Source organism: Siphateles boraxobius, unplaced genomic scaffold (assembly GCF_051911475.1).
Source record: "Siphateles boraxobius isolate OS27281-9 unplaced genomic scaffold, OSU_SipBor_1 19, whole genome shotgun sequence".
Taxonomy (NCBI): domain Eukaryota; kingdom Metazoa; phylum Chordata; class Actinopteri; order Cypriniformes; family Leuciscidae; genus Siphateles; species Siphateles boraxobius.
The window spans coordinates 33,493,637-33,521,490 of record NW_027508799.1 but is presented as its reverse complement, the minus strand read 5'-3'; the positions used below and the strand labels follow the sequence as shown (position 1 = coordinate 33,521,490).

General features: G+C 39.9%; 2 protein-coding genes across 7 annotated transcripts in view; both read right to left on the bottom strand.

The window, feature by feature from the left end:
* The window catches only part of LOC143742311 (protein bicaudal D homolog 1), a 39,792-nt gene extending 23,574 nt beyond the window's left edge, over window positions 1-16,218 (bottom strand). For 5 of the 6 annotated variants that reach the window (XM_077235149.1, XM_077235147.1, XM_077235148.1 and 2 more), the window contains exons 1-2: window positions 15,655-15,979; window positions 14,166-14,777 (exon numbers count right to left, since the gene is read on the bottom strand). In XM_077235149.1, coding sequence (XP_077091264.1) covers window positions 14,166-14,390 — 225 coding nt within the window. In that variant the 5' untranslated portion in view covers window positions 14,391-14,777; window positions 15,655-15,979. Of the gene's footprint in view, window positions 1-14,165; window positions 14,778-15,654; window positions 15,980-16,164 lie in introns of those variants that run through there. The other variant, XM_077235145.1, reaches the window with a different exon arrangement.
* Window positions 16,219-18,769: 2,551 nt separating this feature from the next.
* Window positions 18,770-27,218, bottom strand: LOC143741444 (uncharacterized). Its single transcript, XM_077233791.1, has 5 exons — window positions 26,883-27,218; window positions 21,871-22,183; window positions 20,949-21,100; window positions 19,736-19,858; window positions 18,770-18,934 (listed from the first exon to the last, which is right to left on the bottom strand). Exons 1-5 carry the CDS (start codon window positions 27,216-27,218, stop codon window positions 18,848-18,850), a joined length of 1,011 nt encoding a protein of 336 aa, XP_077089906.1. The 3' UTR covers window positions 18,770-18,847.
* Window positions 27,219-27,854: the final 636 nt, after the last annotated feature.

The following is a 27,854-nucleotide window of genomic DNA, read 5'->3' as shown; positions in this document are numbered from 1 at the left end:
CCCAGTCTGTTGTGATTGGTTTACTCTGCTCTGATTGGTCAGATGACCCAGTCTGTTGTGATTGGTTTACTCTGCTCTGATTGGTCAGATGACCCAGTCTGTTGTGATTGGTCTACTCTGCTCTGATTGGTCAGATGGCCCAGTCTGTTGTGATTGGTTTACTCTGCTCTGATTGGTCAGATGACCCAGTCTGTTGTGATTGGTTTACTCTGCTCTGATTGGTCAGATGGCCCAGTCTGTTGTGATTAGAGATGCTCCGATCAGCATTTTTGGGGCCGATCACCATTTACCGATCACCAAAATCATGATCTGCCGATTGCCGATCACTGCCGATCAGAGGTGTCTTAAGGCTACTGTAGGCCAGCTTTCCCAAATAAGGCAGAGTAACATTAAATTATTCCAAACAAAGAGGGGTCAGGCAGACCAAAACACATCAGATCAGCCTAATGGGAGGGGATCAAGTTACACTTAGGCATATTTGGAAAAAGTTTTTTTCTGTTATTATTATGAACGTCTGATGCAGTTGAGCAGAATGCTCTTTTATGAAGTTACTTCATTAAAGGACATATTTAATGAGATTATGCCTGAAAAGGTTTTGGATTTTTTATCATATGTTCATTTAAAAATATATATTGTATAAAATGACTTCTTATTTATATTTGTTTTGTTTTATTGTATTTATATGATATTTGTATTTTTATAATTGAATTTTTGCCATCAAAATAGCTTTGAATGCTGAGATGGCATTAAATAAAATAATCTGAATCTGAATCTGATGTAGTTGAGGAACCAACTACGTCAGATCAAAAAAAATAAAATACCACCACCACTTTTGAAAAATCTCGCGGCACGAATGTACCAATACAAATAAATAAAAACATCTCCAGTTAACTCAGAGCATTCATTTTGTTCATTTGTTAAATAAGAGGCGATCTAGCGCTGAATTTTTTTTTTTTATCAAGTGATCAAAGTGCTCGTTGCCGCAGCGATCAGTGCTCAGCGGCGCAGATACCGCGTTCTGTTGTGGCTCGCGCGGTGCACGGTCTTCACTCGGACGCGCGCTTCAATCCGTTGGGAGACTCCCTATTCGTTCCGGTGAAGGGGAACTCATGTTGCCACTGCTAAGCTTCACTCTGCTGTTGTGTGCCCGTGCGCCATGCATGCAGGTGGGAAAAAGTCGCGCGAGTAATTTACGTCACGTGATCGGCTTTTTTGATAGGCGCTTTTGGGGTTCGCCGATCAATCTATTTATAGCCAATATCGGCCGATCATGATCGGCGTCCGATCAATCGGAGCATCCCTAGTTGTGATTGGTTTACTCTGCTCTGATTGGTCAGATGGCCCAGTCTGTTGTGATTGGTCTACTCTGCGTGTGTTGGAAACCAAATATTTCTACTTATAGCATATACTTTAGATAGACAAGGTCCAAATTCAAAGTTTCCTTACTTAAAAAGTAGATCTTACTTTCAGTAGATCTGAAAGTAAAAATACAGCAGTTACAACACAGGCAAATGGATATGTCAGGGTTTAATCACTGCTATTTCAGTATTACTATTATAGTAAAACATTTTTAAGTTAATTTTAAATTTAATTTTTATTCTTCTTCTTTTTTTAAATATTAGTATTTAGGTTTAATTAACTGTATTTCAGTTTTAGTTATAATTTATTTCCAATTAGTATTTTTATTAAAATTATTTTTGATACATTTCTAATGTTCATTTAGACTAAGTTTTTCCATTTTCCATTTATATTTTATTTTATTTCAGCTTCATTTCAATTAACAAAAACATTTTAATAGTATTAGTTAAAATTAACGACAATAACCCTGGGTTTAATATCTTCAAAAACAGACAACTACGGCAACATTTCTATAAAAGAGAGGCTGTAAACTGCAGGAGACACAGAATCTGTGACCTCGTAATGTGAGGTGAAGTTCAGGCAATATTGGCTTTAATCTTGAAGGCGTGAGTGGAATAGATGACAATGGTGATCTCGCATAAGACACCAAGAAAATCAATGCAGCGCTCAGCCAAGAGAAGCAGAAACTCAAGTGTGAAAAATCAATTGAGAGGTGTATAGGAGCTCAACGCTCCAGGTATGAGGGATGAGAGAAGAAATAACAGACTTATGGAGCAGTGCATTATGGGACAGCATCGATAACAAACGGTTAATTACATGCATGATAGGAGGCAGAATGACCCTAGTATTTGCTGAATTTCCCCAGCTAACAGTGAGGGAACATTCTCAGAACTTTAGCTAGCAAGGTTTTCTCAAAACTATGAACAAACGTTTTTCTAGTAATGTTAATATAACGTTCTTTCAAAGTTACCAGGTCTTTGCTCAAAACATTAACACATGGAGGAAATGTTTTAAGTTGGATGTTCTGTCTAACATTTTCTAAATATTTCTACTTGTTTTGGAATGTTCAAAGAACATTCAAAAGTAACGTTCCCATGATGTTTGAAGAATGATAAAATGGAATGTTCCTTAAAGGGATAGTTCACCCAAAAATGTAAATTATGTCAGTAATAACTCTCCCTCATGTTGTTCCAACCCCGTAAGACCTTCGTTCATCTTTGGGACACGAATTAAGATATTTTTGATTAAATCTGAGAGCTGGATCACTCCTCCATAGGCTTCTTCAAGTCAAGTCAAGTCACCTTTATTTATATAGCGCTTTTACAATGCAAATTGTTTCAAAGCAGCTTTACAGAGATAACATGAAAGTAAAGTTGTAATAGTATTGGTAAATTCAAAATTAAATGTTAAATGTCCCCAACTAAGCAAGCCAAAAGCCAATGGCGAATGAAGGCAAAAAAAAAAAGGCGACAGTGGCAAGGAACCAAAACTCCACCAGTGTATGATTATGATTTAGGCGGCATAATAGGTCAGAAGTCAGATTGGATCTTCAGGGATTGAAACTTCTTCCCCGAAAAGTTATTAAAGACATCGTTAAAATAGTCCAAGTGACTACAGTGGCTCAATCTTAAGTTTATCAAGCGACGAGAATACTTTTTCTGTGCAAAAACCCCCCAAAAATAACGACTTTATATCAACTATTCATTTCCTTCTCTGTGGGCCTCGAGTCAGTTCACTAGTGTAACAGCGTAAGCTTCTGGTGTTGTACGTCACACGCATCACACACATGACCAGCGTCGGCCAATAGTGAGCCTACGTGTGACGTATAACAACAGAAACACTGCGCTATCACACTACGTTAACTCACTCGAGGCCCACAGAGAGGGAAATGAATAGTTGATCTAAAGTCGTTATTTTTGGGGGGTTTTTGCACAGAAAAAGTATTCTCGTCGCTTGATAAACTTAAGATTGAGCCACTGTAGTCACTTGGACTATTTTAACGATGTCTTTAATAACTTTTCGGGGAACAAGTTTCAATCCCTTAGAAGCCTATGGAGGAGTGATCCAGCTTTCAGATTTAATAAAAAATATCTTAAAATGAACAAAGGTCTTATGGGGTTTGAACAACATGAGGGTGAGTAAATACTGACAGAATTTTCATTTTTGGGTGAACTAACCTTTAATGTTTAAATATGTTTTTTTAAGTCGCTCACAGTAATGGAGAGAGAGATCTTGTGAAGCTCAGAGGGAAGTGTGTTCTTCCTGCACGGATGGAGACCGATGGACCCCTGAAAAACAGACGCCACTGGGCTTTTCCATTAAGCTGGAAATTCAATCAAACTCTCTCATGGTCATTCAGTCCTGCTGTGCTGGGAAAACTCAGTGTTTTTTACACTAGGGTGAGATCAGAATTCTTACGCTTGAACTCTTGAAGTAGTTCGTTAAGTCAAGAATCACTATTACTAATGCTCAAACCATTTGAACAAACCTCTAATTCTAGTTATTATACTTTAGAACCATATTTTCCCAAACGAATGAAAACAATGAAAACGAAACGAAAAACTAAATGAAAACAAGACATGTAATTCTTGTATTTTTGGGAAATTTAGTGTAACGATGAGTCCAAGACATGGAAGACGGTAAATATTTTGCTAGTTAATTTGTATAATATTTTCATTATTTTATTATTGCATTGTGTTATTCTAGTTTCCCAATTAACTAGCCAAATGTTTACCCTCTTCCATGTCTTGGACTTTAACTTTATGTGCAAATTTACTATTTCACATAAAACATTTGTGTAGAAGTATTTTTATTGTTATTATTAAACATTAACGAGGAGTAATACATTATTTTAAAAAAGATATTGTTAGTTCATGTTAGGTAATACATTAACTTTGTAAAGTGTTACAGATTAGTGATAACACTGTATAATATTTTCATTAGTTTTATTATTGCATTGTGTTGTCACTAATCTGTAACACTTTACAAAGTTAATGTATTACCTAACATGAACTAACAATATCTTTTTTTAAATAATGTATTACTCCTCGTTAATGTTTAATAATAACAATAAAAATACTTCTACACGAATGTTTTATGTGAAATTGTAAATTTGCACATAAAAGTTAAATTCGCAGCTTTGGCTGTAAACACACAGCTATAGATCAGAACATGCGTGCTGTATCACCCATCATGACCAATGAAACAGAAGATCATATTCTTTCTACCGATAAAAACTGAGAAGAAAATGAATGTCAACCGATTATTCTTTATGTATTCTGATGTAAAATAATCTTTTAAGGGGATGTGTGATGGTTGCTCTCCTTCAGCTGTTATTGGATGATAAGCAATGACATAATGGTGTAAGAATGAGTCAGCAGTAGCGAGATCGGCCTGTTAAATGTAAGGAGGAATAGAGAAATACTGTTTTTTAATGTGTCGGAAACAACTATTTACTAACAACAGTTTATGGATAATATTTCTATGTGCAATAATATTTCATAACCATACTGAACCATCGGAATCGTGATGATCACAAGCTGAGCTCTTTTGACTGGGTCAAAACTCTTTAATAAGCTTTACTCAATGTTCAGATGTTTGTTATAAAGACAACTGAAAGTGAAGACATGCAGTAAATATTTTATGTTCATTGAAATAAAGCTGAAGTAAAATATAAATATTACTCAAATTGAATTAAAACTGAAATAATAATACGTTAATGCTAAATGGCAAAACTAAAACAAAATTATTCAAACTTTTCAACTTATTCAAACACAAAAAAAACAGTTAATTGAAAATATTAACAAATACTATTATATACATGTATAGAATTTATATGCATTACTTATATTTAAATATAATTTAAATCAGATTTAAATTTATTTGCTCCCCCCCCCCCCCCAATCCATGTGTTTTGATGAAATTTCTGGACTTTCCAAAATAATGGAGTGTGTCAAGAGAAGTGAACTTCTACAGATCTATCCTGCTCACTGCATAAATACCTCACACACACACACACACAAACATACTCACGCGTACACACACGCACTCGTACACACACCCACAAAATACACACATGGACTGTGGAAATCACCCAGGAGATTCTCTTTCACACAAAGACAAAGCTGACTCTCACACCAGCCCTCTCTTCCTCTTCCTCTCTCTCTCTTTGTCTCTCTCTTTGTCTCTCTTTCTCTCTCCTTCTGTTCAGACAGACACACCCCTCACACAGATCTCACTACCACACCGCAGTATCTATCTATCTATATATCTATCTATCTATCTATCTATCTATCTATCTATCTATCTATCTATCTATCTATCTATCTATCTATCTATCTATCTATCTATCTATCTATCTACAGTATCCAACAGTCGGTTTTACAGACGCACTGCTGGCTCTGTGCATCAGCTCATGTGAGAGACTGTAAGCTGAGCCTTATAATTTCCTGGAGAAGGTCCACACAGACACACGGATCGATATAAAGGCCCGCTGGCCGCAGTGAACCTTTATATGTGACCGGCTCTGCAGCAGAGCTCAAAGTCTGTTTATTTCAGAACACGAATCAGATCAGATGCTCCTGAAACAGGAACATTACGAGATATGTGTGTATGTTTGTGAGAGAAAGAGCTGGTGAAAGTGACGCCTCCCATGTCTGACATGGAGTTTTTTGTTGCATAATGCAAAATAATAATCATTAATCCTTTTCCTAGTCTCATCTGCATACTGACAGCTTTGCCCTATCCTGCATTTGTGAAAGTGTGCGTAAAAGTTTGTCTTGAGATTGATATATATATGTATAATTATATGGTCAGGACTGGTATATTTATTTATATTTGAAAAATATTATCATACACGGCCCATCTCTTTTATAATCTAGCATTAAATTCTGGGTTTACCATTAATTATTATGAGGACTGACTACAGTCAACAAATCACATTTGAATCAAATAGAGCCAATAAAATAAATAGTTATGCCTAATAAAACCTGCCAACATGTTCGTTACAGTTACAGAATGATTTATCCCAAAAAATTAATTAAAAAATAAATGAAATTAATTAGATTTTGATGAAAGACAATGCTGTATACCAACCGTATACTTTTTTAAGAAGCGTAAGCATATTTAATCATATTAAAAAATATATAACATAGACATTAAAACATTATAATATACATTATTTAAGTATATATATATTTAATTTATATTGCATTACAGTATTGACACCTTAGAGATTTAAGGGAATTTACAACAACAACAAAAAAACTTAAATGTAAAATGCCTGAATGCATTTGGAGAGTATAAATGTGATAAATTATCATGAAAATAGTTATAATTCCTAAAATAGGCTTAATTTTCTTTATGCAAGTTAATTCAACATTTTTCCCTTAAGATTGTGCGGTTTAATATGGACATGTGAGATTCAACCAGGAACTGTTATCATGTGAATTATGCAGCGAATGTTTCTCTCAGCGTACTATCCAGCTTGACGTTCACGTGTTTTCCCTCTAAGTGCCTGAATCTGTCCGATCCATAATTCATAACTCGGAGCAGACATGTCTCAAGGTCCGGCCCGAGCACTTCAGGAACTCCAAAGAGATCTGTCATTAGATTATTTTAAAAAGATAAAGCAGAAGTCTTTGTTACAAAGTGCGCCAAATACACTTTGTCTTAATTTTTAACACTATATCATTTCAAACCCACATCATATCAATCATATGACGTCCCACTCCCACACAAGGTGGTTTGGCAGGTTATTTTGGGTTCATATTCTGAAATCTGAAATCATATTTGAGGAGAATCTGCCAACATGCACACACATGCGTGTTAAAGCGACGATGCAGCGGATGCTTTTAGCTCTGAGCTCCGCCAACTAATGCACCTCTGCATTTTTCATCTTTACTCAAGCGCTGACATACATTACTGGCACACAAACAATAAACCCAGTCAGAAAGCAGGATTTTCTGATCAGGAAAACCCCTTCAGCATGTTCTTTAAGCATATTTCCAGTGGCGTAGCGTCTGGGCATGCAGGGTATGCACGTGGAAATGGGCCCGCCACCCAATAGAATGAGGGAATGTATTAATAATTCGTGGCCACAATAAATATATATTTTTTGTACGCGTCACGTGCAGTCACTTCTGTGTAATTTCTTGTGTGCATGTGTTTTTTTGTTTTTTTTGTTTTTTGCACTACCCCTTCATTTTTTTAATGACATTAAACTAAAATGAAACAAAGAAAACAGTGTGTGAGAGGTTATTGTTGCTTCAGGGGAGCGCTCATTTTTTAAAACTGAAGCTAATACAAAAACATTGCGGAGCACCATGTCACAGAATCTTTTTCATTGAGAATGCACGAAGTCGTGAATTAAACACCAAGGACATCGTGGATGAATTTGCCGAAAGAAAGGCCTGGAGAATCCAACTAAAATAAGTGAGTGGGTTTGTGCTTTTACATTTTGGGCTGCTGTGTCACGATCGTTTGTATGCATGCAGTAGTTTATTACTGACACTGACTGAGCCATGGGTATGTTAGACTTTTTTGTTGTTCCGTTCTGGTTGTGAAAAATTGTTGGGTAGTGTCTTTTTTTATGTTATTGTTTGGTATGGTATTTATTTATTTTGTATTCTACAGTGAACGTCTATTAATGTCTCTTAGGTGTACTTGAGGGCGGGGTTAGAGGGGCCCATATAAATCTGTTTGCATATGGGCCCGGGACTGACCGGCTACGCCACTGCATATTACCACTAATAAGCACTTAGCAAATGCAGTTCTACAAGACCAAGCATCTCATTACAGAAATCACACTCATTAAATAATCATCCAAAAAACATCCGAATGCACAAGAGCATCACAAGAAAACAATTGAACTCATTCTAATATTTCTCATGGAAATAAAAGTGAAAAATCTACTGTAGATGTGCAACCACTCCTGAAAAACCTGTTTTCCCCCGGGAATAAAATACAGCCTCAAATATCCCTAAGCGTTATCGCTCTGAGACAGACTCAATCCTCAAAGCCTTCTCAAGACTTACACTCTCAGTCGGGGTAAAAAACGCTCTCGCTGGTCACACTGAAGAATAGCTTTATATCTGAGATGGAGACGACAAGAGTAAATGACGTCTGAGTCGGTTTTGCTTGTATTTGTGATATTTAAGGAACAACTGTTGTGCTTTAATTGACAGATTACAAGCCACAACAGAAACTGATACATTCTGCCAATGAGAAATTATTACAGGAATCAGCCAATAAACGCTCAATGTTGCTTGTTTATTAAGAAAGACTGTAGGAGATTCGCTCTGAATGATTGATATGGGCAGAGGAATTCAAGTAAACAACTATAAAACAGCGTTTGAAATACCAGTGCAGTTTAATAGCAGTGATTGTAATGAATGGCTGATTGTAATGGGGATTCTTGGGAAGGCCTCATTAGGCTCCTGGACGCTTCTCGGCTCACGGGTTTGCCAAGGAAACACAAAGACTTTGGGAAACAGGTTTTTGCAAAACAAAAAGCCAAACTGTATATAACTTTTCGTGACACTTTATTTTAAGGTGACGTAATTACATTGTACTTACTCAAATAAGTGCTGAGTAATATTAATCAACAACTACATGTACTTATTATAGAGTTAGGGTTTGGTTTAGGGTTAGTTACTTTGTAAGTATGCCTAATTTACTGTTATAACTATAGTAACGTAACTGCGTCGCCTTAAAATAAAGTGTTAACTAACTTTTTTATGTGATTGCTATTATATATATTTATCTCCTCTTTTATCACAAATATTTTTTTTAATAATTATATTTTTGCTATTTCCCAGTTTCATGTTATAGTAGCAGCCAATCATAGCAGGGCTTTGGGGAGTCTTGAATGTCAGAAATAGACATTTATGAATAATTTATCAGCAGATGCCATCATCATCTGGTATGCCTCAGATTACCATTACTACTTCATACACCAGGAAAGATAGATAATTACCAATAAAATGCATATTACAAGAAATTATATGAGGAATAATGACAATAAAAAATCTAAACATGAGCTGCTACATGCCTAAGCAGTATTTTAAGGAACCACAAGCTAGGGCTGGGCGATATATCGATATAAAAAATATATCGATATATTTTTAAATGCGATATGGAATAGGACCATACCGCATATATCTATATAGTTAAAATTTGTGCTATGATCCTTGCTCCAAGCAAGCTGCTGACTGCTTTTGTAGAAATAAGTATATCGTGCATTCGATCAGTTGCAGTTCTGGCGCCTCCGTCTCAACAGCATTAGTGTACAACGCGACAAATACTCACATCAAATGTTAACGCAGAGGAACGGGACACATCAGTTCAGTGAGTTCACAAAAGTTCATTATTTGCATGTGCTTTAAAGCCTTGCCGGTTAAACATGTCATTCACTGCTGATGCGCTGTTCTAACATGCGCTTTACTGAGCGCGAACACCCGACGCGCACATGCCCTAAAAGCCTGTCTAACAGCGCCTGGTTACTGGACTAAGTTATCTTTCGAGTCTTATTTCGCTAATACTCTCAAATACACACAAGGTTTACATAAGGAAAGTTGGTTATGTCTAAACTGAAAGCAAACCAAGAAAATTGAAGGAAATCTGCTTGTCAAATGCGGGTTTATTAGACACGTCACGTACAGGTCTTAAGCATGTTTTATGCTTCTGCGTCAAACCGACGGCGTACCCCCGCAGACCCCTCTGCGTCGCCGCGAACCCCTCTCCGACCCCTCCACCGTAGCTCGACGTGCACCTCCAAAAAATTGTAACTACGCGTCAAGGCGACGCAGACCCCAAGGACTGTGATTGGTCAGATGCACCGCGATCCAATGCAACCTGGCACAGAACCATAAAACGGCCACGACGCCGTAGGAGTCATTCATACACCGACGGCGGTGTCAGCCATGCAAGGCGCCACCCAGCTCATCGAGAGCAGCTGGGGTTAGGTGTCTTGCTCATGGACACCTCGACACTTGGTCAGGTGGAACCGGGGATTGAACCACCAACCTTTCGGTTTGTAGACAACCTACATGAACCACTGAGCCACTGCCGCCCCATAACTATTAAAGGGATAGTTCACCCAAAAATAAAAATTCTGTCATTATTTATTCACTGTAATGTTGTTCCACACCTGTAGCAAAAAAAAAAAAAAAAGGTGCGACCAAATCATATGCTGGTGCGACCAACTGAGAAAGTTGGTAGCACCAGTGCAACCAGTGGAACAGTTAGTCTGGAGCCCTGAGTATTTGATGGACACTTTACTATCCTGAGGCCACAGGAGAGGGTTTATCGATGGCCTTTCTCCCAGTCATCACAACTCTGGCACATTATCATATAGATGACACGGAAGAATATCACTAAATGCCAAATTTGTGTGACCAATTATTCCAGCGCAGACCTCTGATCTGTTAAACAACAATCAAACAAGTTCATTGAGGTTTAATGGGGAACTGAAACAGCTAATTCAATTCAGTAAAGCCTGCGATTCTCATTTTCAGTCATCTATATCACCTCCAACACACATAAAAAACGTAAAAGGATTATTTAAATGATTATCATAAACCCATAACTCTAGAGTTTTTTTTTACATTTCCTGATGTCTTCAGGTTTTTTGGGGATCTCAATGACTGAATGTCTTTGTATTGAAGTGCATATGGAGGACTCCTAAAGCAGACATGCTCTTCAACCGTCTCTGTCAATCTTATTATCCGTGAGTGTGTTTTCTGGCAGTCGTCACCCTGTGCTAACCTTCAGCGCATGCAGTCCACTGCAGTCAGCAAGAGTATACGCTATACTGATAAACTGGCTGTGAGAATATAGACGAGGAAGCAATATGGGATGAAAATGAATGTCCTTATGCATCAGTCGAGAGCGTAATTTAGTGTGCGACTCATCAGCAAATCTGAAACGTCCCGGGACACTCATGTTTACATCTGCTGTAAAACTAAATCTCTTGCTTACGCAATTCTTTTATGATAGCTGATGAGAATTCAAACGGAAAAAGTAGATCATTAGAACTAAATGTTGCAAAAAAAAGTGTTTTGAACTTATGCAGTACATCATTATATATATTAGTGCTGTCAAACTGATTAATCGGGATTAATGTAACCTAAAAGTGTGCGTGTGTGTATATATATATATGTATGGGTGTGTATTATGTGTATGTATTTATATATACACACATACATACACACACATACAGGACATACTTTGCTTTTGTTTGTTAGCATTGTTCATTTATTCATTAGTGGTTATTTTCATGTAGTTAAAATAGTAGACATGGGAAAAAATGGTGACTTGCAATATACATACATAAATACATATATTCTACTTTCTTTCATTTTCTGTTCAACACACATCTTCTATGTTATCACTGTTCTTACTGATTTTTGGAAATATTCTATTCTATTCTATTCCATAACATCACATTTCTTGGCAATGTGCTATTCCATATCACGATAGATATTCTATTCTACTTTGTTGTTCTAAGTTCTATTCTATATAATTCTGTTCTGGTCTATAACACATTTATGTTATCCCTGTTTTTACAAAATTTTGGAAATATTCTATTCTATTCTATGACATAACATAACATAACATTTCTTGGCAATGTTCTATCACCTGTGTTTTAGCAATATTCTATTCTATAGGGCTGCAACAACGAATCGATTAAATCGATTAAAATCGATTATTAAAATAGTTGGCAACGAATTTCATTATCGATTCGTTGTGTCGCGCGACTATCAATAAGTCGCGGAGATGTTTGAGAATAAAAAAATGTGTTCAGCGCGGAGCAGAGCTATGAGGCGCCGGACTGGACGCTAGGCGCGAGAGAGACCGGGTGTGTCAGCGCGCGAGCAACAGTGTGCGAAAGATACCGAGTGTGTTTGCGCGCGAGAGAGACCGAGTGTGTCAGTGCGCGAGCAACAGTGTGCAAAAGATACCGAGTGTGTTTGCGCGCGAGAGAGACCGAGTGTGTCAGCGCGCGAGCAACAGTGTGCAAAAGATACCGAGTGTGTCTGCGCGCGAGAGAGACCGAGTGTGTCCGAGCATTGGTAAATTGGTACATAGGAATGTAATTATTAAGAGGCATGGAAGTTCGATAAATGGACAACAATAAATAAAACCAATTAAATTTTTCTCACTTTCTTGTCTGTCCCAAGTACCACTACAAGAGGAATATTTTTTCCACAATTTGCAGCACTGAATTTTTCATTCTAAATGACTCCGAGAAACTTCACTATATGCTCCGAATGGATGAGCTGCAAAATAGGCCTTACACACCATATGAGGTAGTCAATCCATTGTATATATTTTATATACATTGTATTTATAATTAATATTAGGATAGACTAGAGATATTATCTTCTGTTGTAATTATTATTGTTGCTATTATTATTACCTATTATCCGACTGCACGAGACTTGTCTTTTGTGTGCATGTGCTTGTCAAATAATGTCAAACATTTTGTTAGATTACAACATATTTGACAAAAAACAAAACAACACACAAGTTTGTGAGTGTGTGCGTCTGTGAGTGTGAGTTTGTGAGTGTGTGCGTCTGTGAGTGTGAGAGTTTGTGAGTGTGTGCATCTGTGAGTGTGAGAGTCTGTGAGTGTGAGAGTTTGAGTGTGTGCGTCTGTGAGTGTGAGTTTGTGAGTGTGTGCGTCTGTGAGTGTTAAGAGTTTGTGAGTGTGTGTGTCTGTGAGTGTGAGTCTGTGAGTGTGTGCGTCTGTGAGTGTGAGAGTTTGTGAATGTGTGCGTCTGTGAGTGTGAGAGTTTGTGATTGTGTGCGTCTGTGAGTGTGAGACTTTGTGAGTGTGTTCTTCTGTGAGTGTGAGAGTTTGTGAGTGTGTGCATCTGTGAGTGTGAGAGTCTGTGAGTGTGAGAGTTTGAGTGTGTGCGTCTGTGAGTGTGAGTTTGTGAGTGTGTGCATCTGTGAGTGTTAAGAGTTTGTGAGTGTGTGTGTCTGTGAGTGTGAGAGTCTGTGAGTGTGTGCGTCTGTGAGTGTGAGAGTTTGTGAATGTGTGCGTCTGTGAGTGTGAGAGTTTGTGATTGTGTGCGTCTGTGAGTGTGAGACTTTGTGAGTGTGTGCGTCTGTGAGTGTAGTGTAGAGAGCAAGTTCTGACGTTCAAACAAATCATTTTAAAATCAAATTATTTATTGTTCTAACAGCTCAGGTCCCTTTTTACAAAAATATACATCTTTTTGTTCACTATTTTAAAAAAGCCTATATATTTGGCAGATGTAAAGCATACATGTGTATGTTTTTTGTGTTAGTCCATTTTTTATTATTATTATTACTTTAACAGCTCAGGGATGTTCAAGGAGTGACCTGTTTGTGCACTTTCGCACTGTGAATTTGCACTGTCAGTTCTGTTTTTGAATAAAGGGTTGGAAATTAATGCTTTTTTTCCTTCTGTTTTTTTAATCCGATTAATCGATTAATCGTAAAAATAATCGACAGATTAATCGATTATTAAAATAATCGTTAGTTGCAGCCCTACTATTCTACTTTGTTGTTCTCAGTTCTATATAATTCTGTTCTGGTCTATAACACATTTATGTTATCCCTGTTTTTACAAATTTTTGGAAATATTCTATTCCATTCTATTATATAATATAACAACATTTCTTGGCAATGTTCTGTCACCTGAGTTTTGGCAATATTCTATTCTACTTTGTTGTTCTCCTTTGTATTCTATCTAATCTGGTCTAAAACACATAAACAGAACCAGCCTGTTGTTTGGTGAAGAAGTGCAGAATAAGAGGAGAAAGAGGAGTCTGTACCTCCTGCAGATGCTCCAGCTCCAGTCTGAGGGACTCCTGCTCGGTCTCCAGATCCGCATACTGTTGTTTGAGGGTCTGGTTCTCCTCCAGCACCGCGAGCCCGCACTCCGCCGCCCGGACCTTCTCCCGGTTCGCCTCCGCAAGCTCGCGCGTCAGACGCTCCACCTCCGCCCGGTAATGATCCACCGACTCCCCGCATCCCCCCCCGCCTCCCCCGGCAGCCATCGGCGCGGCCCGTGCCCTCCACTGCGCTGGGTGGATGGATGGATAAACGGATGGATGGATGGACCTTACCCGAACCTCCAATACAAAGTCGATGATACGGACATATTATCAACAAAAGATTAATGTAACCCTAAATCATTTCGAGTGAAAATCAAACATCGCGATCATAAAAAAGGGGGCCTCGCTTTCTTTCTTCCTTTCTTTCTTCCTCCTCTTTTTCTGCTTGATCATGGGTGTTGGGACGCCATCATCACTAGGATGGAGAGAAAAGTGGATCAACTCACTTCGGCTCTCCTCCCGCTGTGACGTCAGTCCATCTTGCTGCAGCCCTTCCCGATGAAAGCTTCCGGGAGCGCCCAGTCCCGTGACGTCATGCATATTCATAGGCTTTCAAAAAAGAAAAAATGAACACCAAGAGCAAAATATCAAAATGTACATCTAATGGCATTTATAAATACAAATAAACAAATATCAAGCAAAGTATTAACTATATATATTTAAGGTGGGGTCTTTTCATTCTTCTTTTAATAAACCGAGGTCTCTTATTATTCCAACAAATTTGCATATTCATAAGCTGCAGCCGCCCTTTCCACATTTCCAGGTTTCTCAGAAGCGGAATACATCATAGTAGGATAAAGTTTCATAGCGGTGAATGAGAGACTACATAAATATATTTTTGTGCTCCCATTTCCTCAAATATGAGAAGAAAAACTTCTCAATAGTGTTTTCACAACTTTAAAAAAGATGGAAAAAATAGATAGATATTGATAGCGGCAGTCAGAAGAGAGAAGAAACACCAAACAGCGTTAACTATTTTTTCTAATCTGATGCAAAGGTAATAAAATACAAGGTGTGTTATAAATGTATGCATTTTAAAAAATAAATAATAACATATAGAAACTTGTATGTAATATAAAAACATGTCATCACAGTCTGTGAAAAACGTCCGTAGATATCGCCAGCGCCCTTATTTTAACATTTATCTGCCTTTCAGCCAACCAGGTAGGCGTAGTGGAAAACGTCAGATTACGTCATTAATATTCATAAACTCAACGTTTGCCGTAGGATTGATTTTTTGTTTTGTTTTTATCTGAAGAGTAAAGTCTCTAAAATTGTCACAAGAGGGCAGACGTCTCCTAAACATTGATAATCTCGCAATACAAGCCTGTACATTAATTCAACTCTGCATTTACATATATGCTGGTAGTAGGCTATTAATCACTGTTCACCATGGTAACGTTTTTTTTCCCCTCCACAGAAATACCTGATCCAACATCGGTGTATTAGTCAGGAAATATTGATTAATCCTCTATTGACCAATTAAATACCGGGTTTTCTGCCGTAGTCAGAAGTGCGCTGATAAGACCGAGATAGTCTGGATTTCTCGTCATTGCTGAAAGGCTGTAAACACAGATAATCACGAAGGTGAAAAGTTGAACATTTGAAAGAGTAAAGATGTCAAGGTAAGGCTACAGCAGTAAAAATAAACGAGTGTGTGATGGTGCAATGCCTCGAGAGAAAGTCGTGAACGCACTACAACACAAAGGACATGAATCCGTAGGTCCTGGACTACTTTTGTGGCAATATTTTCTGTTAACTTCAGTACTGTATCATAAAACATTAACAACACCTGAAAACCTTCTCTCTCTGAAAAATCCCCCAATGCACCGCAAAAACCTGGGAGAATCGATGATGAAAACATTTATCTTGAACTCTATCATGGTAAAACTTTAATTGAACAATTTGACAATCGATTTTTAAAAGGAATTTATACCTGTATGATATTTATGGCCACATTAGACCTGCGGTTTGGAAAATGGATGGATGAGGATTCAGGCGCCATCTTCTGGTGAGACGCAGGAATTTAATTGGCGCTAAATTCTCATTATGGTGCATTATGGGTGGCTATTCTCTACTCTTTGAGCGTAAATCGGTTGTACAGTGCACTGGTGCATTGTGGGCTTGAATGAGTGCACTCCATAATGTCCACTATGGTTTCGGACACCACTACAAATGGCTGTTCCCTCCAGTGCTCTACTTAAGGGTATAGGGGGTGACACTGGTCCCAATGTGTAGTAGTTAGCCATGGTCCTACCAGTGCCCAGACACTATGACACTAATTCACTAGCTAGGGAGCTGATTGAGACGCCTCCATGTTTTCCCTGATTTTGCAAACCTCCACCATTTACACTCTTCAACTGCATAGTGATTTCCGATTTGCAAATGAATATTTCTTTTGAATAATTTGTCTGATTTTTTGGGGAACCAATCAAATTGTAAAACAGTACCAAAAAACATATAGGCTACATTAAACAGCTGCTTTTTCCTTTAAATAGGTATAAATGACTTTTAATTAAGGTTTATACATGCTAGTTTCCATGACAGATTCGAGATAAATCTTTTCATCACTACTAGAGCTGCCAGTTTGCTATGTTTCAAATAATTATTAAACAGCAAACTACAAAAGCAACAGTCCTTTCCAGGTAAATGCCAAAACACAAAATGATTGACAGTCAGAGTTAGTTTCTGATTGGCTAAAAAAAAAAGTACATGTTCCCTTTATCAGAAACTGATTTCTCTCAGCATCTATTTCAGTGTCTGTCAGGTCGTAGGGATGTTTTAACATGACTTTGTTAAATTATTGCAATAAATGTAATCTTTACAATAAGCCTCCCACAAATTTCACATAATGTAGCCTATGAAAATACATGTCTGAACTGTGAGTAAAACGTTAAAATTACCTTTTTTATTTTTTATTTCCAGGGCAAGCTTCCATAACATGTTTAACTTATTCATGTACAGAAAATATTCCAGCTCAGATAGATTATACGCAACATGAATCAACACGTCATAAATCATAATTACATCCATCTCAAAGTCCAATAAGAAGATACATGTATTTTACAATTTGATGAGGCATGGTTGTTCTTGAGTTCATTATTCTGTAGGACACATTTGTTTATATATGCATCACACATATGTATTCATATACAGAACGCAAATAGACTTTTCAAGAAACCAAGTGATTTTAATGGCAAACTGCATTCTTAAGAACAGTTTGTAATATTAAAGTGCAATACAGGAGCAGTGTGTCAGAAACGATCAGGATTTGTGTACACTAGGAGTGGTTTTGTTAATATCTAACATCTAAACATTCCAAGATTTTGTGAAATCTATCCTTCAAACTGAAAACCGTGTTCATAAGGAATCAGCCCGGTCGCCCTGAGATTACTCTAGGCTTGGGTTTGATTTTGATTCTGTTCAGCTTGTTTGCTGTTATCTGTCGTGTGTTTTCCTTCAGCGTTCACCCTGCACTCACCCTTGTGTTTGCCCTCTCAACCCACCCTGACCTGCCTGTGAACTCAGTCAAATTAAGATAAAGCCCGACTTTATGGTTTGAGAGACAATAAACCAATTCAGTGATAATTAGACATTTCGACAACAAAATTCATTTATGGCACCATATCCGTTCAAGTTTACAGTTTATCTCTTGGAGGGCGAAGATAACATCATGATGCTGTTTAATAGAACACTTGTCATGAACAATTAGTTAAATACATATTTAAGTTGTTTAATTAAACCCAAACACATACTCTTAATGTTACAAACAAACATTCTTTGCGTAAATTGAATGTTTGTTCGAGGTTATCTTGTCTATAACCTCGTTATTTATACGTTGTTCATGGAACGTTTTTTCAGTTGGATGTTCTAATGTTTTTAAATGTTACTATTTGTTTCAGAACATTCAGAGAACATTTGAATGTAACATTCCCATGATGTTTGAAAAATTCTAAAGTGGAATGTTTATATAACGTTCAAATAACCAAGAAAGAATAACATTTTAAAAACAGGACATTTTGAACATCCAGAAATAACGCCAATATAATTCCCAATAACTTAATGGGAACATTGGCAAAACTTAGAATATATGTTTGTTTGCTGAGTATAATGCCACTGGATGTGAACTTGAATCATAGATGTCATATTTGTCAGAAATCGGTGTTGATTCACTCGTATGAGCCTGAACTTTTCCTTTTGCCATTTTCTCAAGAATGAAATATGATCCGTGCGTCTTCAGACCTCTGGGAATGAGATCTCATCTTTCATCTTCTGGAAATCTCTCCGTTCAGTCGGTAAGTGTTGTGTCACAAATGATAGGCCTATTATTAACTTAGTGGTTTTATCAGGGTTTTATTGTGATGAGATAAGGAAACTTGCCACACGTTCATCACTTCACGTATGATTTATTTTTTTAAATACATTTTATATACAAAAACACATGATACAGTCATGCATATATATATATACACCAGTGTGGAAAAGTTAACAGTTGATATGATACAAGATATTAAATGTGCTTTTAATCCAGAATAGAAAGAATAGATCCAAAAGGCCTTGATCTTCATAACAATAATAATGAAGCTGAAAATGTATTTGAAGTTGAGTGTGAATGGTTGTCAAAAGTATGAACGATGATATTCAGGAGAGCCAATGGGAGGACAGATTGACTCCGGCAGCCAGAACTTCTGGTGAAAGCTCCGGCACTGGAATTGAAAAAAGCCAATAAGAAACAGAAATTTTAGCTACTTTAAAATTAATTTTTAGCGTAAAGTCGCAATGAAACTGAAGTAGCGACTGATCTTTTCCATATTGTGATGTACATTTGTGTATAACAGGATTATCGAAAAGTGAAAAAAAAAATAGGGCGGGGACTTGGTGCATTGTTTGTTGATTGGATGTTAGGATGTGGGCGTGGCACTCACAAGTGGAGGGGCGGAGTTTAAGCGCATTGAATGATGAAGTCCTACAGACATCAGTGTGACGTTTTCACCAGAAGGTCTGGTTTTTATTACAAGCTCAAAACATTTGTTAAAAAATTAAACAAATGCACGGATATATATCATGCATTTGCAAAATAGATATGGTGAATTATCATTTCATGTCGACCTTAAAATCCATCTTTTAATAAACAGTGTGGGATGTTAGCTAGATTTTAAGATAAGTGGCTAATTTTGCAAGTGGCTGGAATTTAAATGGCTCTGAATTAAATATCAAGTTTAATATCTCAAATGTCATCTAATAAATGTACTAATATTTGAGTCCAAGCTCTAACAAAATACCTGAATCTGCTAATCAAGACCTTCATGTGTACATTAGTAGTCATCCAGGATTTGATTTTATTAAAAAATATGAGCTAAATTAAAGTTATTTAGTTAACTTTGTTAATAAAGTTAAAGGTAAGTTATTTATGCTATCCTTTTGCTTTTTCTCTACAGCAGTTTTTGGACATCAGTACTGTGTCTCAAAGCTCTCCGCTCATGGATGGATGTGAATGAAGTGTTTACCGGGACATAGAGGACAGGAGGCAGGAGCTGGTGAGTGTGTTTAGCATCTCTCACTGCTAACGGTCTGTGCGCGGCTTTAGCTTCACTGCGCCTCCACTTCGCCCGGCGGTTCTGGAACCAGATCTAAACAAATATGATAAACAACTATTTTCATATTACACTCTAATAAATCGCTCTTTGGCTGAACATGAATCATGGACAGTGGTTCCACTTGATTGAAACAAGTAAAACCCAAAAGAATCAAGCATGTACAGTTAACTCGAATCAATGACGTCCATTTAACTTGAAAGAGTAGTTTTAATGGTTTTCATTTAAATTGAAACCCATTTAATGCTTTTGGTTAAGTCCTGTGATTTAAATAACAACATACTAAATATAACATATATATATATACACACTTCATTAGTCCAGAGGTTATACTGGTTTCATTCAGAGTACTAGTGTTTGCTTATTAAAGCAATTCAAATTTTTGTTAGCAGGTTTTTAACAAGTTAGACGTCTCAGTTTTCTCATCTTGCTAAATAAAAATGCATAAAATAACACTTTATTTCAACATTTACTCTCCCAGTTCAGCCCCTTTGCAAAGCATGCTGGGAAGTGGAAGTGCCGTTTGATTGGGTTACTTGATTGAAACACTAATGTTATTTCAAAATTGAATCAAGTTAAGTAAATGTTTCAAGTCAGTTTAACACGAACCAATCACATGCCAACCAGAAACCAATGGTGTTATATCAAAATAAATTGTTTAATAACAACACATACTTATTCATATCCACTTAATATCCATACTATCTATATTATATTATAGCTGAAATTATAGTTTATATTATAGTATTAAGTACAATATTTTATGTAGACTCTCAAAGTATATACAACATAGGCTTAAATTGTATATAGCCTATAAAAAGTACAAATACTGACATGGTAAATATTATATTATATTAATTCTATTCTATTCTATTCTATTCTATTATATGAATCATAGCTCAATATTTGTACTTTTATATAAATTAGTTTATCGCGCCACAGAACTACTTAGACAAATCCAAAAAGCTAAAAGGTGATTAAAATAAAGATTAATTCGTGTTGAGTTACAGCAAATAAATGATACATTTCTTCCTTTTATGCCTACAAAAATCATAACATTGCAATAGCCATATCTTACGGAAAGGATGCACTGGTCAGGATTATTACGTGTGTGTGTGTATAGTACCTGTACTCGTCCCTCAGAGAGCTGCGTTCGACAGGCCAGCCGGTCTCTGGTGTGAACGTCAGGATAGTGTGTTTCCTGGAAAACTCTTTCCAGCTCCTCCAGCTGGGTCACTGTGAATGTGGTCCGGACCCGTCTGTGACCGGACACACGAGCTGCACCATCACAAATGTATTCAAAAAATTGCTGCAAAGCCTCTTAATGAGTTAAACAGATAAAAAATTGAGGTAACACTTTATTTTACAGTGTTCTTGTTACATATGTTACATGTAATTACCATAGTAATAACAGTAAATGATGCCTAATTACATGCAATTAACCCTCAACCAAATCCGGTAACGCTTCATTTTACAGTCCTGTTCCCCATGTACATACTATAGTAATTAACATAACTGGGTAATAACTAGGTACTAACCCCAAACCTACCCCTAAACCTAACCTTAACCCATGTACTTACCTTATATTACCCAGTACTTTCTTAGGTAAGTACACGTAAGTTAATGCACTGTAAAATTAAGCATTATTACCCAGTACTTTCTTAGGTAAGTACACTGTAAGTATACGTAAGTTAACGTACTGTGTAATGAAGCTATTCCCCAAATCCTAATACTCTAACCCTATAGTAGGCTACATGTAGTTAATTAATATTACTCAGAACTCAAATATTTAATTACACTGTATCAATGACATTTGAAAATAAAGTGTAACCGAAATTGTGTATTTTTCAGTTACACTTTATTTTAAGGTGTCATTGTTACAGTGTAATAGTATGTAGTATGCAACTACATGTACTTACTATAGGGTTAGAGTAGGATTTGGTTGAGGGTTAGTTGCATGTAATTTACATGTAACATAATAACAAGGACACTGTAAAATAAAGTGTTACTTATTTTTCTTATACACAAGCTATTAAGCCTAATATCACCTGTGCATTGGCTGATTTTAGGAGCGTCCGGCTTTATCTTGGTCTGTGTACATCCAGATGTTTTAGGTTTCTTGTCTGTTCTGTCAGGTCGGACTGTCAAACTGGAAGGTTTTTTCAGTATTTCCTCGATAGAGTGTGACAGAAACTTTGAGCTGTTTGTGGATGTCCTGCTCTCCGTGTGTTTCTCTAGCTCCACATCAACTAAATGCATTGTGCTGTCGTCTTCAGCGTCCCAGATCGACTTGATCTTCTCCAGCTTTCCTATATAACTAGTTGTGCAGTAGTTGCTTTCCCAGTGTCCACTGTGAGACGTCTGTGTGTGATGAAATGATTGAAGCATTCATAGGAGGAGTGTAACAAAACTCCTCAGTCATAAATGCTCCACCTCTACATATATCCAAACCATCAAAAACTGCTATGGATATTTTCAAATGGCGTGCCTTTTATAGATTTGCTAACAATGCAACAGGGTTGGTGTAGTGCATTATAACGGCCTGATAAGGTCATTAAAAGAGCTTTTATTTATATGAATTATGGCAGCAATTATTACTTAAGCAGTCTAATTTTACCAAAGCAGTATTGCACAGATGTGTGAGATATAATACAGCATATTTGACATAGACAACAGCGCCACCAAGTGGTCAGCTGTAGATTGACTTTGTTTTAAAGTTGTTGTAACTGTGGCAAGACTCAGCCAATGCAGTTTAGACCTTCGATCACTTGCATTTTATTTAAAAGCCCGCCCACCAAAGACACGACAGCCAATCCAATACTGTAAAAATTTACATTGGAATTGGTTTTTAGTTCCTGTATGTTGGCTTTTAGGCCTTCTATATTGCTAGGGTACTCCTAAAAGATGATTTAGCAGAAATATATATGTTTAAATTACATTTTTCTTATTGTACAAATTGACTAAAAATATTGATTGGACATAAAGATATTAACTCTACATTGAGAAAGCTGTGATTAATACACCATTCCATTGGTTAATTAGATATATGTATATAATTTTTTATATTTATGACTTTTAGGCCATCTATATTGCTAGTGTACTCCTAAAAGATGATTACCAGAAATATAAAGGCGTTTAAATTACATTTTCTTATTGCAAAAATTGACTAAAAGTATTGATTGGACATATAAAGATATTAACTCTACAGTGAGAAAGCTGTGATTAGCACACCATTCCATTGGTTAATTACAGGTATATATATATATATATAATTGTATATATTTATATTCACTTTTAGGCCATTTACATAGCTAGTGTACTCCTAAAAGATGAGTTAGCAGAAATATATATGTTTAAATTACATTTTTCTTATTTTACAAATTGACTAAAAATATTGATTGGACATATAAAGATATTAACTCTAAAATATTTATATATAATATAAATGATAAATAAATATATACAGTATATATGTTACGATGCAGCAAGGATGAAGCAGAGAGTGAATCCAAATGCAAGCACTTTAATAATCCAGCAAACAGGTAATCCAAAGAAACTCAGAACAAGGCACACAGGACAAGGAACATCTAACATAAAACAACCGACAGCCAACAACTGAAACACAGGGGTTTAAATACACAGACAAACAAGCTAAACAAGATAACAAAGGGGCGTGGTTGATAAGAAACACCTGGGGAGACTAATAAACATGGACGAGGAACACCTGTGGACACTGAGCAACAACAACAAAAGACAAGACACATGGCAGGGTCACATGACAAACAAGGAATCACGTGATATACAAGACATAGCAAAACCCACACGTAACATAGCCCCCCCCCCCATGGGCGGCTCCCTACGCCCCTTGAAACAAAACCACTAAAGTTCAGGAGGGCGGTGAAGCGGAGGTGGTCTTGGGGGAGGGTAGGAGGGCCAAGTCCTAGCAGGGGAACGGGACCAGGGCAGAGAAGGTTGCGCAGGGGACCAGGGCATAGATGAGCCCTCGGACGGCCACGGCGGAGAAGACAGTCCATCGGGCGGCCAGGGCGAAAAAGACAGTCCATCGGCGGCCAGGGCGGAGAAGACAGTCCATCGGGCGGCCAGGGCGGAGAAGACAGTCCATCGGGCGGCCAGGGCGGAGAAGACAGTCCATCGGGCGGCCAGGGCGGAGAAGACAGTCCATCGGGTGGCCAGGGCAGAGAAGACAGTCCATCGGGCGGCCAGGGCAGAGAAGACTCCTCGGGCGGCCAGGGCGGCGCAGACACCGGCTCAGGAACAGCAGACAACACACACACTGACTCTGGCTCAGGAACAGACAACACAGACTCTTGCTCGGGAACAGACAACACACTCACTGGTTCGGGAACAGACAACACGCACACTGGCTCGGGAACAGACAACACACTCACTGGTTCGGGAATAGACAACACACACACTGGCTCTGGCTCAGGAACAGACAACACAGACTCTGGCTCGGGAACAGACAACACACTCACTGGTTCGGGAACAGACAACACACACACTGGCTCGGGAACAGACAACACACTCACTGGTTCGGGAATAGACAACACACACACTGGCTCGGGAACAGAGAACACACACACTGGCTCGGGAACAGACAACACACTCACTGGCTCGGGAACGGACAATCCATACACTGGCTCGGGAACGGACAATCCATACACTGGCTCGGGAACGGACAACACGCACACTGGCTCGGGAACGGACAACACACTCACTGGTTCGGGAACAGACAACACACACACTGGCTCGGGAACAGACAACACACACACTGGCTCGGGAACAGACAACACACACACTGGCTCGGGAACAGACAACACACTCACTGGCTCGGGAACGGACAACACACACACTGGCTCGGGCTCGGGAACGGACAACACACACACTGGCTCGGGAACGGACAACACACACACTGGCTCGGGAACGGACAACACACACACTGGCTCGGGAACGGACAACACACACACTGGCTCGGGAACGGACAACACACACTGGCTCGGGAACGGACAACACACACACTGGCTCGGGAACGGACAACACACACACTGGCTCGGGAACGGACAACACACTCACTGGCTCGGGAACGGACAACACACTCACTGGCTCGGGAACGGACAACACAGACTCTGGCTCGGGAACAGGAACAGACTCTGACTCGGAGGCGGCCATCTTGTCCGTAGACACTGGCTCGGAGGCGGCCATCTTGTCTGTAGACACTGGCTCGGAGGAAGTGACATGAACAGTCTCTGGATCGGCAGACGTGACTTGATCAGTCTCTGGATCGGCAGACGTGACTTGATCAGTCTCTGGATCGGCAGACGTGACTTGATCAGTCTCTGGATCGGCAGACGTGACTTGATCAGTCTCTGGATCGGCAGACGTGACTTGATCAGTCTCTGGATCGGCAGACGTGACTTGATCAGTCTCTGGATCGGCAGACGTGACTTGATCAGTCTCTGGATCGGCAGACGTGACTTGATCAGTCTCTGGATCGGCAGACGTGACTTGATCAGTCTCTGGATCGGCAGACGTGACTTGATCAGTCTCTGGATCGGCAGACGTGACTTGATCAGTCTCTGGATCGGCAGACGTGACTTGATCAGTCTCTGGATCGGCAGACGTGACTTGATCAGTCTCTGGATCGGCAGACGTGACTTGATCAGTCTCTGGATCGGCAGACGTGACTTGATCAGTCTCTGGATCGGCAGACGTGACTTGATCAGTCTCTGGATCGGCAGACGTGACTTGATCAGTCTCTGGATCGGCAGACGTGACTTGATCAGTCTCTGGATCGGCAGACGTGACTTGATCAGTCTCTGGATCGGCAGACGTGACTTGATCAGTCTCTGGATCGGCAGACGTGACTTGATCCGTCTCTGGATCGGCAGACGTGACTTGAACCGTCTCTGGATCGGCAGACGTGACTTGAACCGTCTCTGGATCGGCAGACGTGACTTGAACCGTCTCTGGATCGACAGACGTGACTTGAACAGTCTCTGGATCGGACGGGACCAGCGGCGAGGACTCTGGGCTAACAGGAAGTACAGGGAGGACTTCCAGGCATTGCGGGACGCGGGAAGTCCTCTTCCTCCTCAGTCTCCGAGAGCGAGAGGGCGCTGGGCTGGACGGAACCAGCGGTGAGGGCGCTGGGCTGGACGGGACCAGCGGTGAGGGCGCTGGGCTGGACGGGACCAGCGGTGAGGGCGCTGTGCTGGACGGGACCAGCGGTGAGGGCGCTGTGCTGGACGGGACCAGCGGTGAGGGCGCTGTGCTGGACGGGACCAGCGGTGAGGGCGCTGTGCTGGACGGGACCAGCGGTGAGGGCGCTGTGCTGGACGGGACCAGCGGTGAGGGCGCTGTGCTGGACGGGACCAGCGGTGAGGGCGCTGTGCTGGACGGGACCAGCGGTGAGGGCGCTGTGCTGGACGGGACCAGCGGTGAGGGCGCTGTGCTGGACGGGACCAGCGGTGAGGGCGCTGTGCTGGACGGGACCAGCGGTGAGGGCGCTGTGCTGGACGGGACCAGCGGTGAGGGCGCTGTGCTGGACGGGACCAGCGGTGAGGGCGCTGTGCTGGACGGGACCAGCGGTGAGGGCGCTGTGCTGGACGGGACCAGCGGTGAGGGCGCTGTGCTGGACGGGACCAGCGGTGAGGGCGCTGTGCTGGACGGGACCAGCGGTGAGGGCGCTCTGCTGGACGGGACCAGCGGTGAGGGCGCTGTGCTGGACGGGACCAGCGGTGAGGGCGCTGTGCTGGACGGGACCAGCGGTGAGGGCGCTGTGCTGGACGGGACCAGCGGTGAAGGCTCTGTGCTGGACGGGACCAGCGGTGAAGGCTCTGTGCTGGACGGGACCAGCGGGGACGGTCTCTGGCGGGACGGTCTCTGGCGGGACGGTCTCTGGCGGGACGGTCTCTGGCGGGACGGTCTCTGGCGGGACGGTCTCTGGCTCGGCAGAAGTGATGGCTCGCTGGAGTGGCGCCAGCGGACAAGTCTTTGAGGAGGCCTTTCTCCTCCTCCGGGCCACCGGACTCGGGATCACCGGACTTGAGACCACCGGACTCGGGACCACCGGAACTGGGACCAGTGTTGAAGGCCTGGTGTACCGTGGGAGGAAGCTCTCCAGACATCGGGAGAGTGCGTCTCTCCAGTCCAGACTGGAGATATTGGGAAGCTCCCTCGGGTTGACCTCCTTAGCCCCCAGCCGGTAACACAGCTTAATTGCCTCGTCTCCGAGGGAGCAGGAAGCAGCGAGAGGAATAAACCCCCACGTGAATTGGAACAGATCGGGGCTATCCAGGGCCAAGACCGCGATCTGACCCGCGAATTCCTGGCTCATGCTGGGGAGATCAGGCGAGGTCCGTGCTGCTGGATTCATTTTAGGTCGGTTGTTCTGTTACGATGCAGCAAGGATGAAGCAGAGAGTGAATCCAAATGCAAGCACTTTAATAATCCAGCAAACAGGTAATCCAAAGAAACTCAGAACAAGGCACACAGGACAAGGAACTGGGAACATCTAACATAAAACAACAACCGACAGCCAACAACTGAAACACAGGGGTTTAAATACACAGACAAACAAGCTAAACAAGATAACAAGGGGGCGTGGTTAATAAGAAACACCTGGGGAGACTAATAAACATGGACGAGGAACACCTGTGGACACTGAGCAACAACAACAAAAGACAAGACACATGGCAGGGTCACATGACAAACAAGGAATCACGTGATATACAAGACACAGCAAAACCCACACGTAACAATATACATGCAAATATTTCTTAAATATATATATATAAAATAAAGTACATATATATATATATATATATATATATATATATATATATATACAAAATAATTATACACAGTGCACACACATATATTATGTAAACACAAACTTTTATTTTGATTGCGATTAATCGCGATTAATCTTTTCACAGCCCTAATTTTTTATGACATTTGTGCTGGCCATTAGGACATTTTTGCTACTGTACCTTTAAGCCCTAAGTCCATA